This window comes from Styela clava, chromosome 7 (genome assembly GCF_964204865.1).
Source record: "Styela clava chromosome 7, kaStyClav1.hap1.2, whole genome shotgun sequence".
Lineage (NCBI taxonomy): Eukaryota > Metazoa > Chordata > Ascidiacea > Stolidobranchia > Styelidae > Styela > Styela clava.
Window position 1 is genome coordinate 22,065,914 of NC_135256.1, and position 14,428 is coordinate 22,080,341.

The 14,428-nt window shown below is 35.5% G+C and overlaps 1 protein-coding gene across 1 annotated transcript; it reads left to right on the top strand.

The window, feature by feature from the left end:
- Positions 1-22: 22 nt before the first annotated feature.
- Positions 23-6,115, top strand: LOC120328858 (ATP synthase F(1) complex subunit gamma, mitochondrial-like). Its single transcript, XM_039395408.2, has 8 exons — positions 23-174; positions 899-936; positions 1,241-1,372; positions 1,865-2,066; positions 2,985-3,128; positions 3,315-3,379; positions 3,980-4,135; positions 5,771-6,115. Exons 1-8 carry the CDS (start codon positions 134-136, stop codon positions 5,869-5,871), a joined length of 879 nt encoding a protein of 292 aa, XP_039251342.1. The 5' UTR covers positions 23-133; the 3' UTR covers positions 5,872-6,115.
- Positions 6,116-14,428: the final 8,313 nt, after the last annotated feature.

Sequence of the window (14,428 nt, forward strand, 5' to 3'; positions counted from 1 at the left end):
CCGCCACATAATGTCATGACCTCTGACGTCGATTACCGGCCGACTTGTGCAAAGACTTGTCGTCGTTGGTTTTCTCTTCCAGGTCGCGGGCTCGCTTTTCGTTTTCTGGCTGGTTGCTAAAGAATTAAGAAAGATGTTTGCCGTTTCAAGGACCGTAATATTTTCTCCGCAAGGGTAGGCATTTTTCAAAACTTGTAGATTAAATGTTAGGAATCGTATTTCTGGGACGGATGATTTCCGAATCGTCCACCACTGCAATATTCTAAACATGGTACCGGTAATGAATATAAAATTGTGTCTTCATTTTTTAATTTTGAAATTTTCAACCTGTTAATTGGAATACAGCATTGTCATTGGAATGATCCCCTTTTCTGCCTGTCCAAATGTATAGCCTACTCATGCTTATAAAACAGTAACATATCAATTATTGAACTGGTGATTCTGTGATTGGAATAGAACATCTGTCTGCCTGTGCATTTGGCCATGCTCATAATTCACACCATCAACTACCCTACCTACTTTAATAGGAAGGTCTGAAAGTAGGCACTTGCTAATTAGGCACTCGGAAAAAGGGGAAAATGAGTGTAGTAACTTCTAAAAACATAATGACCGACCGATCAGGAATTTCAAAATGATGGAAAATTGTCGTCATAACTTTTTTGAAGTGACTAGCATATGTAAGTTGGTCAGGGGCATGCGACTCTTTCTGATACAACGTTTTTAAACCTCAATACTGGGTTTACTCATTGTACCTTGTGAAAATCATTATCTTTTTAGAGTGTTACTACACCCATTTACCTCCCTTTTTTCTGAAGTGCCTAATTTTTAAGTGCATGTTTTTAGTTCGTCCCTACTTTTAGACCATTTACTTACTTGACTAACTCTTGTATATTTTCAGAGCACAAGTCCGCCATTCTTCTGGAAAGTTGAAAGAATGTAAGTGATGTCTTTACTATCCTGGACTGGTATTCATATAAATCTTTTTTTTGTTGAGCCAAATTCAGTTTGGTAAACTTCGGAATATGTATTATTGTGGACTATTTTGGCCAAGTGATATGCTAATGTCAAGTGAATTTTAGACTTGACATTTACTAATATGCAGCATCCCTAATTACAATTTGCAACAGATTTGGAGGTTTTTTGAACAGATGGATTTCTAGTGTTTTTTGGGGTTCATCGTAATTTGAAGAAAACTAATACAAATATCACAATTTGTAAATGATATTTTCTTATTATTCAGTGGCTCTTCGTCTGAAATCTATCAAAAACATCCAGAAAATCACAAAGACAATGAAGATGATTTCAGCTGCCAAATATGCTCAGGCAGAAAAGGCGTTACGACCAGCAAGAGTATATGGAACTGGAGCACTGGGTAAAGTACTTCTTTTTCAACTTTCCAGCGTTTCTTAATTAATAAGACTGCATGTGCATGGTCTAATTAACTGCAATGAGTTTCAAATTATATCCATACTTTGACATTTAAAAATTTTGGGAGTAATTATATCCTTGAATGCTATATCGTAACTAGTTAGGAGATTTTGTTCATTTTTGCCCTCGTGACTGATAGCCTATTATAGTGATTTAGTCCCTGATCATTTTAAATTTTTAGCACCATTATCTAAAACATAGGGTACCTATTTTTCTTCTATTACTTCAAAACTCTTACCGGTAGATTCTTCCGAAAAATGAGATTTTGTTTGTTTTGACTACACATTTTTGTAAATTTAACATCAGACCTTCTTTTCGTGCCACCTCTATGAAGTGCGATATTCGTTTGTCATGTTCGGCCTCAGTTGGACCATGAATAACAATATCAGTTATTGAGTAAATTAATAATGTTAAATTGAATGTTGCTCTTTTCTAGCTGTATTCAATAAGACTGAAATTCCCACTGAAAATACATCACCTAAGCAATTGATGATAGCCTGCACCTCCGATCGTGGTCTGTGTGGACCTCTTCATGCAAACATCGTTCGAGCCATGAACAGTTACGTCGAAGAGCTGCCAGATGAAGTCGAAACAAAAGTTGTGACAATAGGAGATAAATCAAAACTCATCCTTCAAGTGTAAGTTAAACTTTTGATATTTGTTGAACTTCACTCAAATTTTGATCTTAAAAATAATCAGAGAAATATGGTATGTTTGTGTCATGCTGTTCAGGACTTGAAAAAGGCATCCCCACACTTCTTCAGGATTGCAATAAGGATGGGTCTATGATACCGATTGGCATCCAGTACAATTAAATGCCGGGTGGCGGGTCTAGTGTAGTTTCGTACCTCAACTGCTTTTAGTGGGAGTAGCATAACAATTTATGCATATGTCAATCCTAACTAACCACAACCTGACTGTGTCATCCAAAAAATACGTCACTATGTAATTTTTGGATGGCGTAGTCAGGTGGGGGTTAGGATTGATATGTGCAAAAATCGTTATGCTACTCCCACTAGAAATACTTGAGGTACGAAACTACACGAGACCCTAAATGTCCTTATTGAACAACAATTCTTAGGACACACACCCCTTTCAAATGTCTGTCACTATGTAATTTTTGGATGGCGTAGTCAGGTGGGGGTTAGGATTGATATGTGCAAAAATCGTTATGCTACTCCCACTAGAAATATTTGAGGTACGAAACTACACGAGACCCTAAATGTCCTTATTGAACAACAATTCTTAGGACACACACCCCTTTCAAATGTCTGTCACTATGTAATTTTTGGATGGCGTAGTCAGGTGGGGGTTAGGATTGATATGTGCAAAAATCGTTATGCTACTCCCACTAGAAATATTTGAGGTACGAAACTACACGAGACCCTAAATGTCCTTATTGAACAACAATTCTTAGGACACACACCCCTTTCAAATGTCTGTCATTGTCGACTTTTGAATTAAAGATTTTCATATGCGAATGTTTTTAGTACAATTTCAAATGTCTGTCAATGTCGACTTTTGAATTAAAGATTTCCATATGCGAATGTTTTTAGTACAAATCCTAAAGACATGTTGATGGAATGCAAAGAGTTGGGGAGAATTGCTCCTAACTTTACTGATGCAAGTGCTATTGCTGAGGGAATTTTAGACAGCGATTTCAAGTTTGATCATGGGAAAGTTTTCTACAATTATTTCAAGTAAGTTTGTGTAAATGTAACTTGTTCATTGCATATATTATATGTATATATTTTATATTGTAAAATTTTTTAGCTGATATATCTAGTACAATATAATTTAACTAATCACTCAGTTGATCATCTGCCTTTTTTATATCTGTTTAAGGTAATCTTTACCCATATTAACAAAGTTCAATATCTTCTTAGATCAGCAATGTCTCAAATTATTACTCAGCAGCCAATTTATTCATCAGAAGCAGTTGCTGCAGCTCGTAAGTTTGTAAATGATTTCTTGTTCAAGCAAATATTTCCTACTACGGTACTTATAAGGGATATTGTTGACCTTCATTCCAAACAAGACTCTGTACAAACAGTCATATAATTCCTTGTAGCTTCAGTAGTGGATCGATGAAGATTCCTACTTGACATTTACTGGTAGAATGGGTAAATTGCAAACAATTTTGTCATGTTTTGACTTTTTATCAGGAATTGCTGGTTACGACTCCTGCCAGTCAAACTTGCGTTGTATGAAGCTACTGAGACTGAACTATAATTTTGTAGGGCCAGTCGGATTAGTTGGTAATGATGCCTTTTGTATTGATTTGAAACGATCCAGATTAATGATATTCGAAAACATCATTTTATAGCTTTCCAGCCAAATGGTAAAATTTGCGCTTCGAAATAATGATTTCCAATATATTCCGTACCTTATACATACTTCTATGAGAGGCACAAACGAGGTTATTCGAGATACGAATATCGCTTCGACATAATTTACTTGCAAAGTTAACAGAATGATAAAATTTAAAAGGATATTAATCGTGTACTTGTACTGTTTGATGATGTTCATTTGTGTACATGTACAATTTTAGCAACTATGGCTGTGTTTGATTCGGTGGATGCTGATGTTCTTCAGAGTTACCAAGAATTTCAGTTAGTAAATACAATCTATTATACACTGAAAGAAAACTATGCTAGTGAACAAGGAGCCAGGATGGTTTGCATGGACGGTGCAACTAAGAATGCGGGTAAGTTATTGTGGATTATTTTTTATCTTATTCTTTCTCTTTTCAATATAAGTGTTGTAGTGAGTGACTGTTACTGGGCATTGGGTACTCTTGTAGTGTGTGTAGTAGTCCAGTGTAGTATTCCAATTTTCCTTATTACGAGTTCGGGGACTATATGTGTTAGCCATATGAATATACCCCCTGCCTATAGGCTTCAGTTCCTTTACACAACTTGATGTAAAGTAGGCAAACAAAATTAGTTCCTCCATATTGGTACACACCCTTCTGGAGCGCCGGGCATTAGACTTCTTGCTTAGCTTTGGAAGCTGGAATGCTATTGTTATTTCATACCTTTTTGATTTATAAGAATTTGTTAAAATATGGATAAAAGACTGATAGTGATTTTGGCATTGGTATATGCCAGGGTGTCCGAGGTAGTCGGCTCCGCGGGCCACAAAATTATTTTTGCATTGTTCGCGGGCCAAAATAGTGCCAAGAATAGGTAAACAGTGCAATACAAAACAAACACCTTTATTGTGCAAACACATAGTTATCAGGCATAGCCATTCTAGGCTAATAGAATCCGCATTAGTTTTCTATGATGCCTATATTGTTTGCATATATTCCCGACCAAAAAGTTAGAAAGCCAGATAACAATTTAGACTGCCAAGCACATTTAACTTCATTAGTTTCTCCAGCTAGCCATAACACTATTTAATTCAGCGACATTAGTGATTACAATATGCCAAGAGATTTTTCTGATTAATTTTATGACGGAACAACACGAAATGCGATTTTTTGATTACTCTCCGAATGTGACGCGGGCCCCAGATAATAAAGCGGCGGGCTACCGGGCCTGGGTTTGGACCACCCTGGTATATTCTTGGATAAAATATCAGGTGCTCCCGAATTATGCGAACCAAGATGGCGGACATCGGAACGTAACATGGGTAACAGGTTAGGGTTAGTCGATAATTTTTTTCCAATTTTCCTTATTTTAGTCCTATTATCAGTTCGAAGACTAGCCAAGAGCCTCCCGTAGTATTTATACCTAAAATTATGGCCTAACCCTAACCTAGTACACATATTACATTCCGATGTCCGCCATCTTGGTTCGCATACTTCGGGAGCCCCAAATATCACGATAGATCAAGTTACATATTACAAACATGATTTGCGTTTTGGTCAACACTCAATCAACATACTTCTATGATTAAAAAATTAGATTCGAGTGCAATCTGAGGGCCTTGCTTCCAAACCAAAGATGACAGAAATTTTAACCACAGGAACTTCTGTTTCAGTTGAAAAGGCTTAAATCCCTGCAGCACACACATTATGTCAAATATTGTAATGTGGCTCAAACACTTGCATTTTACTGCATTATGATTTCTGTCGAACCTCCAAATACCAGTATATATTTTGCAGGCACTAAAAGTATGATAAAACTATTAATTGCCAGTCATAACAAAGTGATGTTGTCCATTCATTACATTCTAGTATAGTCTGATATGTAGGGTTGTATTTAGTGATGAAATCTGCTCTTTGTAAAACAGCATGTTAAATCACAGAGGATTACTAACCCTAGAAGCTTATATATTACTTACCTCAGCATAGCTCTTACTGGTTAGGTCAAACACATTGTTCATTCTTTTTCAGGTGAAATTATCGACAAGATGACTCTGCTTTACAATAGATCAAGACAAGCTGTCATCACTACGGAGTTGATCGAAATTATATCTGGAATGGCTGCCTTGTAACCAGCCAGTTTATTTTAAGTTCAAAGAATTGAAATAGAATTTTTTTTATCAGGTCATGTTTAGTCAGGTGTGTATTTTAGATAAATTAAGCTTGGTTAGGCTCAATTTATCTATGTTCACACTCGATAATTATGACCTGGTTCTGGACTAATGTTCCAAGCATCTTAAATTTACCAAAACCCAGTAGTCTGTTTATTCCTCTGCATTGATTCTTATCAATATTGAATAAAAATTAAAAAATCAATTGTCGTTTGACATTATTTTGGTATATGGTAGGTGTAAACTAAATTGTGTAAAAGTTTGCATGCGACCTGGCATATATATATATATTCGGATTCATTATGTACTAATCCATGCATCTGAAATAACTGGCTAACTTATCCATGCTCAACATAGACTGGTAACTTGACGAGAGGCCGTCGTACGCCATGTGATTAATTCGTCTTGGCTTCCTTTTTCCCGCTTGATTATGAAACCCATATCTTAAATCAACTATGAAGCGATCCCTATGGGTTTTCTGTGATGAGAATTCGAGTTTTTATTTATTTCGCGGAAACGTGCACTAAACAACAATGAACACACAGAAGATTGAAACAGTGAAAAATTTTAAAAATAAAAGATTTAAACAGAAATACCAATTAACCCGTATTGCACACAAACATACGCAAAAAAACACCCAAGTCGATCGTTCCGGCATCTAACTTGTGTAACAACAATTCACTAGAATCGCGGAGGGTTTCAGTTTTAAATTGTTTACGTAACAAGATAAACTTCGAATGGCATTCTTTATGAATGAAATCGGGCATGAGTGCTGTGATGTTCAAGTTTAACCATTCCCTCTTTTTTTTGTTTCGAAGGATGCTGGCATGTGAAATTGGATGGCGGGTATCCAGTCGGTACAACGATGCCTTAGTAGTCCATATTAGTAGAATCCCGCGCTTTCGTTTCCCATCTTTTCAAGTGCCTAACTTTGCATCTGTTTCCATGGAAATTTCCACTAAGTGAGTTTTAACATAAGTGATATCGACACGTCCCACCCGCACCGTATTATGTGTGAAATATTGGAAAAAGATTTTTATTCACTCAATCAAACACTGTAGCTAATAATTAATGATTATTCAAAAACTTGCGGTTTGTGAATGAACCATTGAATATGGTTAAAGTTCCAAAATTTCGACGATAAAAGCCTCACCAAGACTTGTTGACAGGTATATCGGTAATCTAGTATTGTGAGATTTATTCGTTCGCCCAAGCAGCCAAGTAAATAACTGTAGTAGGCTAGTAACTGCCTCCCGCAAGTTCTTCATTTTGAAGGAAGGCAATTCTTCATTTTCATATATTTGTACATAACTTGTTATCGCTGAGCTGAAACGTCACCGCAACAGCAGCAAAGGTTACAGATGATGTGAACCAAGATTTGCCAGTACGGGAATCATGAACGATTCGCAGACTTTATAAAATAAAGGATTCAGTTCACCAGACAAGCAGCGATACTCGCAGACCAGTCATATGATATCTAAATTTGAAACGCAAAAGTCGACTCTAATATTGGGTTGATATATACTCAAGTTTATCAAAGCAAATTACCATTGGGGGTTTCGGGTTCGCCCTATTGTAGAAACATGTTAAAACTGATAAAGAATTCGGTCGTAAATTGAAATAAGTAAGTCATGTGGTATTTGTGTCTCTCTAAAAACAGTCTAAAGAGTTGAAAAACGGTCGTACAATTTTAAAAGGTTGGCAAGAAGATAAAAACAACATTTTTAATATTTTGTATGGCAATGATTTGCAGAGAAAAATTAAAGGGTATCTGGATTTGCAAATTCTATAATATTTAGTCGAGGATTCACGGGAAAGACGCCTCATAAATAGAGGGCTGTTCAAAATTTTAGGTTTTTGGCCTTTGCCGCTGCCTTGGTTCCTTTCACGTTAGCGCACTTTTTGGTAGTTTCCTTGATGACTCCAACAGCAACAGTCCCATGTCGCGGACGGCGAAATGACCAAGAGGAGAGAGGATACTGCTTTAACGCTTCAACACACATTGGTTTGCTTGGAACAAGTCTGACCATAGCTGCGTTACCAGTTTTAAAAAATTTTGGTTCAGCTTTCGCCCTGTGGCCTATAGCATTGATTCCCAAAGTGAGGTCCGCGGTTGCTTAGAGTCCGCGAAGCAATTTTAGAGGGGGGGAGCAACCTCGACTATTTCACAGAGGCATTGCTGAGTAAACTCATGCAAACAAAGCGATTCCGAAACTATCTTGTTGCACTCTAAGTATCGATGCACGATTTTCTGCTAGAAGTAAAACATGAAGTCCACAAAAATAGTGTGCCTGTCTCTGTGACGCTACTTGCTATTAAAACATAATGGGAATGAGACATGCATGGCATGTTGGTTCACTGTTCAAAACAGAACTCAAAATACATGCACTGGTACGTGCAGAGCTATGAGATGAAATTGGGTTTAGGGCTTGAAACTAAAATTTCCTTATTTCAGTCTTTTCTTTTCCTTTAATCTTTCAAACAGGGCAAACCACTGTCTGGTACTATTTCGTTCACTGTAAAATATTCATAACGTTGGCGAGTGGATGTGCCTTCCTAATCTTGACATGGAGTTGTGTGAAGTATATGGGGAACAATGGACCGGGGGTTAGTGGGACATGTCAAGCTGGGCGCAATTGATAGAGATGCGTTATGTTTTGTGTAACATTAGGTTATTCTTAGGCCCATTGTTCAATATGGAATATATTCTAGATTCCAAAAGATTTTTCAGAGTGTAGTCAAAAACGTAAATGATTTGCTTTAGACGGAATTGGACATTTTACTTGTTAATATATAAATGTTGGTTTTGTTGGACGCAGTGAACAGTTTGGTCATTGAATAAATTTCCCCTTTCATTTTTTGTTCTTTATGAACAGAACTTAAAATTCGTATTTGATGTTTATGGCCATTTTAACGAAGAAATGTCATCGTTGAGAACGTAAGTTCGAAACAAGTTACTCAATGGTACAACGGCAGATTCTTCAGATACGATTGACACCAAAGTGGTTTAATGTTGCTAATGCGGAAAATTTGTTTTAGGAAGTTTTTGGAAAAATATATGAAATATTTTGGTTGAACATTGATTCCAAAGATATTAAATCTCCATATTTGATTATATTTTCATATCTCCATTCTCTTTGAAATCTATGTTCAACCAAAATATTGCATATCTTTTTCCAAAAAATTCCTAAAACAAATTTTCCGCATTAGCAACATTAAACCACTTTGGTGTCAATAGTCCTTTAGAATTAGATGATGATGCCGATTATTCTATTTTATTAGACTGTCCCATTGTGCACCAGGGTGTGTCTGAACTCTGAATGTGCAGTGGGCTCAAAAGATGTAAAGGAAAAAAGTATCCCAACTTTCCCCAAGAACTACTAACGACATGCAATAAATGAATGCTTGATATAACGTGCTGCTATTCTGAATATCGTCACGCTAATAACCGAATTGCGTAAGTCATTTTTAGCAGTTTTGAGAAAAACTTCCTAATGATATTGTTATGCCATTGAGAGTCAATAATTTGCCATGGTTCAATTTTTTGGTTGTATCCGGATTTAAGTTAGTTTGTATGACGCAGTTATGTAACGTCATAAGGCAGAAATGTGTCTATGACTTAGGGACATACGCAATTTTGCAACTTGCCTATATGCACCAGTTCTGAAAACCAAACATTCCAAAAAATGAATGTAATTCTCAGTATCTACGATGTCTAATCCCCAAATAAGGATAATCTGTTTCAATTACATTATTTTTTATGTTTAAAAATATATATTTCATCGCTCTGCACACCCACCGAAATAAGACTAAGATTAAGTATAAGGAATAAAACAGCAATGCACCCAATATAAAAGCCAACCAAGGTGAATTGGACTCGGACAGTGAATATCACAAGTGCACGCCTTCTTATACTGTAGTATAATGTAGTATAAATTCAAATTTATAAACGCTAAGCTACAATCTGAGATACAAAAACTTAAAAATACTTCGCCGAGGCTATTTGCCTTTGTGACGTCACAACAGTCTTACGTTAACAATGATAATTCATTATGACGAAACAATTGCACAAATCACATGCACAATTGCACAGTCACAGGTGCGCAGCATTACATAAATACCTATTTTCTAAAAAACTCAAAATCGCCAAAAACGACTTACGCAATTCGGTTGTTAGCCTGACGATATGTTCTTAACCGCGAGTCACCATAAAAATTGTGAGGAGGCTTTGATGCAAAATTTTCCTTATCGTTATCGCTGGTCAGGAGCGAAACTTTTCGTAGATATAGTGTATAATTTATTTGCAAATGAAAGTGTTCCATTCGTTTCTTTCAACATTTGCCCACATGCAATAAAACTAGATGAGATTTAAAACTAATTCTTGTAATATAAAATACCGTGAATATATATACATGTAAATCGTACTTCTGCAGAAATGCAATAGCCTATATATATATTGATCTTGAGACATGCTTTGTCTTCACATGCTAGCTGTTAAAGCATTGTAAACTAATAAGCATATAGATAATAAATTGGACTCAGGTATAGGCTTCGCAACGCAAAGGGATTGGAATGACTCACACGTACCAAATTAAATTACAAACTCCTTTAGCGGACTGCGCATCATTCAAAATTGGCATTTCTTCGCGGGCCGCATAATTTTTTCTTAAGGACCGATTTGGCCCGCGGGCCGCAGGCTTCACATCCCTGATCTACACCATGAATCGATGTATGAGGTGGCAGGAAAATAATAACAAGATAATATATAATATATTAATGAAAAAACGTGGTTCATGTCATCCAGAATATCTTGATTTTCAGGCAAAGCTTTCTAGAGTTTAAAAGATCTATAGAAGCCTGGACTGCTACAGAAGTACATTTATTTTTTATTATATATTATCATAAGCACTCAAAGATTTCAGTGAATATAGTTTTGATGTACAGTATTTCATCATTTCATTGAACTCCTTCTTTCGCGGGGACACGCAAAGTTGATGAATACCACAAATACAAACTTCATGGTGAAATAATAGAGATATCAACCACAGTATGAACTTTCCCAAATAATGATAGTTTTTGCATTTATTTCGTCGGAATGTCGTCTGTGACGTCGTTCAGTACATTTTAATTATATTGAATATTACTCACGGATATTGTATATATACATATAAATAATTTTAAGGAATGAATACTACGTATTTGAGAAGCCTGAAATTGAGATCTTCTGAATTCGGAAAACAATGCGATTTTAATTTGATTCACTCCATTCATTCACCCATTATAAGATAAGAAAGATATTCCCTTGTTGATTTGCCGTTTGAATGATGATTTATAACATTCGTGATGCCCTGTCGATAATTTTGTACCGCATATTAAATTATATTTAAGGGTACTATCGTTAATGCAAATACCGTATCAAGTCCCATTTTACTTGACAGCCGGGATATTTTGGTTAAATCGACTGATCTAGTCATATCTTTATTGCCCGTCAATGGCACGTATGCTTTTTCATCAAATGCACAAAGAAAATTTGGTTTGTAATCAACTCGTTTGACAGCTCCAAACGAGTACGATTTGTCTCCGATTTTCCGCTTCTGAAAATGCCCACTTAAACGCGAGTGCCGGACGCGTGCGATTTAACGCTCTGTTGTTGAAATCCATCAAGTTGCCAACGATTTTTACAATTGACAAAGGGCGCTGTCGTCAAAATACCAACGAATTCGCGGACTTGTGATTTTTACATTCGAGACTGCTTTTCACAATATCCATTCTAATCTCTATCATATTAAAAGTAATTTATGTGTATACTCGTATACAAAATAAATATTACGCCCAAAACAATTCTATCAAATTTTATTCAAGAGAATGAACTAATCCTATAATTTTTTTCTCATAGGCGCGGGTGTGTCACTTTCCGTTGTCTTTTTTGATAATATCAAGAATCATTATTTCAAGTTCTGAACCATATTTCTAATTCAGAATCATAATTGGCAATAAGCGCAACACGGTTTGTCAACAACGACCAGTATATTAAAGATCGGGAAGGGATAAACAGGTGTCATAGGTTGCCATGAAATTCAAATATAAACTTATACGTTAAGAAGGTGAGACTGATTCCTTCTAAAAACAAATAAAATATTCTCCAGTGCCTTAGTTGAATACAGCTTCCTATTCTGCCGCGCATTGCCAAGATGGTATATTCACACAAACTATTCTACAGATAATTTAACTTTTTTGTAGTCTTCCAACCGAAGAATTAGGACTAAATTTCAATGAAATTTTATATAATCATATCAACTTTTACAATTTATTTTCTTAATGTAAAAGCTTAGTCAAAAGAACGTGTCTTTACCAAAATTCGAAGCAATTTATAATTAATTCTTCTGCCACAAACTAAATAGAATTAACAATTCTGATCAAATCGTCTAATTATCGATTTCCTTGTCCCCACTAATGCATTTTCAAAATAGTTTTAAAATCATTATTCGCACGACTATCAAAATCATTATGATGGAACGGGGGGAAATTTCTAAAAGACACTCAATAAAAGTAGGCGTACAAGTAATTAACAATATCTTCGTACATGATAATCAAATCAATGAACTAGCTCGGTTCACGAAACTTCATTGTACACGCTCAGTCATGTATGCTTCCACAGACAGCATTTCATTAATCGTAAAACCACTACTAAATCGCTTAATGAGACATTAGACAATATTGCCCCCGCACCTTGAAACGAGTTTACGACGATGTGTTCCTGATGAATACACTTTTATTGCGCGTTGTTTTGCATATACATTTTGCTTTAAAAATTAATAGAAAATTCAATTTTAAAGATGTCTATCAAAATAGCTCAATAGTGTGATTAATTGCATATACTTTACTATTTCACACGTAGAAAAAATATATTTCGTCATACTTTTTATTAGCCTCTTTTCGAGTCTAGATATTTACAGGTAAAGCTCTTGTTTAAATCTACCACATTGATCTTGTTGATATTATTTCTTTTGTGCATCTGTTCAATTACATGCTAAGGCAAAATTATGGGTTACGTACAAGTTGTTGTGCTTCCGTCATTGTTTCATATTATAAACCGATGATTTCGAAAATCAAGTATAATCTTCTTATGATAACTGATTCTTGGACTACAACAGCTATGTTTCACGTAAGCTACTATTAGTGCAACACAATGCGCAACAGTTCGCAAAATCATAACAGGAAGATTTGGTTTTTTATCCGTGCAATTAAATACTTTACTAGCGTGTAAACTCATTTTTCGTAGCGGATTAAATTGAAAGCCTAATAATTTTATTTGTCTTTTTGAGGCCTATTATCGTTATTATTATTTTTTATTTTTTGCGATTACAATAATAAAATGTTATATATTGTTTTCAATAAGCGAGATCTCCATTATTAATTAATTTAAAATATAACGTATTTCAGTTCCCGCCTAATTTTTGAAATTTTGAAGTGATGTAGTAGTCACATTATAAAGCATCTGGCAAACTACTATTCCAACTACATGAAATTAAATTGACATTGAGTTAATGACTTAAAATGACATCGACAAATGTGCTAGTTTATAACCCAACTCGTTTTGATAGAAAACCTGACATTGAATGAAATAAAAAGTTATTTATTGATATTTATTTCAAGCAAATATTGAAATCTGTTATTGGAAATATTAATTTGAACTTTGTATATATAGTTACTCAAGTATTTTACAAGTAGAAAACGCGCAGTTAAATCTCCCAATTCAATCGCGCATTCCGTTTGATGTCCAACGTAAGATTACAAGGAATCTAAACAAATGGCACAATCCCTAGGCTTGTCAATTTGTTGATATTACACCTAATTGTCACGCGTTACTTATCTGACATGGCCATGGCCGAACAGCCGGCGGTAGCCTACGCAGCAGACACCTTACGGCGCGATAAACGACGTACCTCGTCACCAATGCCACTCCATTGTAACCAGCAAGATGATATCTGCAATTTGTTTACTTGTAATATGTCCAAAATAACCGGTTTTAACTCGTTCCCCCGATGCCATTTGGGGTAAAAGTTGGACTGCATTCATATTGCTGAATAATTAAACGTATTTTGTATGTTTTCGCGGATAAAGCCGGATATTTTACTTGACTTGGCACCTATTGTTTTTGCGTCCGACAATATCAAACATTATTAGGTGTCAATTTCAAGTTGAATTCATAACTTATTTATAATTGCTTTTTAAATTGGGTATTTGCCAAAGTCTGCCCGTTAACCTGCCAGATGCTCGCAATTTAACTTTTCGCAATGCTATACTAAAACTAGCAAATACATTTTTACCCCGCAGATAGTACAATAAGTAAATATATGTACACATAAGTTGAGGCGTGCCGCAGTGTCATGTGACGATCGACTGCTTGCAGTAGATTGAACTATAATATGTAGTTGAAAATATGGCCGAGAGTTTTGTATATGTCCTACATCTCGGTTGTTAATTATAACCAGATATTTTATTATTTCTTTGTCAT

Bases quoted from the DNA above. Each gene is read 5' to 3' on its own strand.
- LOC120328858 (XM_039395408.2), top strand. From the start codon at position 134: ATGTTTGCCGTTTCAAGGACCGTAATATTTTCTCCGCAAGG. The intron at 3,129-3,314 runs GTAAGTTTGTGT...ATATCTTCTTAG, and splicing joins GTTTTCTACAATTATTTCAA to ATCAGCAATGTCTCAAATTA. The intron at 3,380-3,979 runs GTAAGTTTGTAA...GTACAATTTTAG, and splicing joins AGAAGCAGTTGCTGCAGCTC to CAACTATGGCTGTGTTTGAT.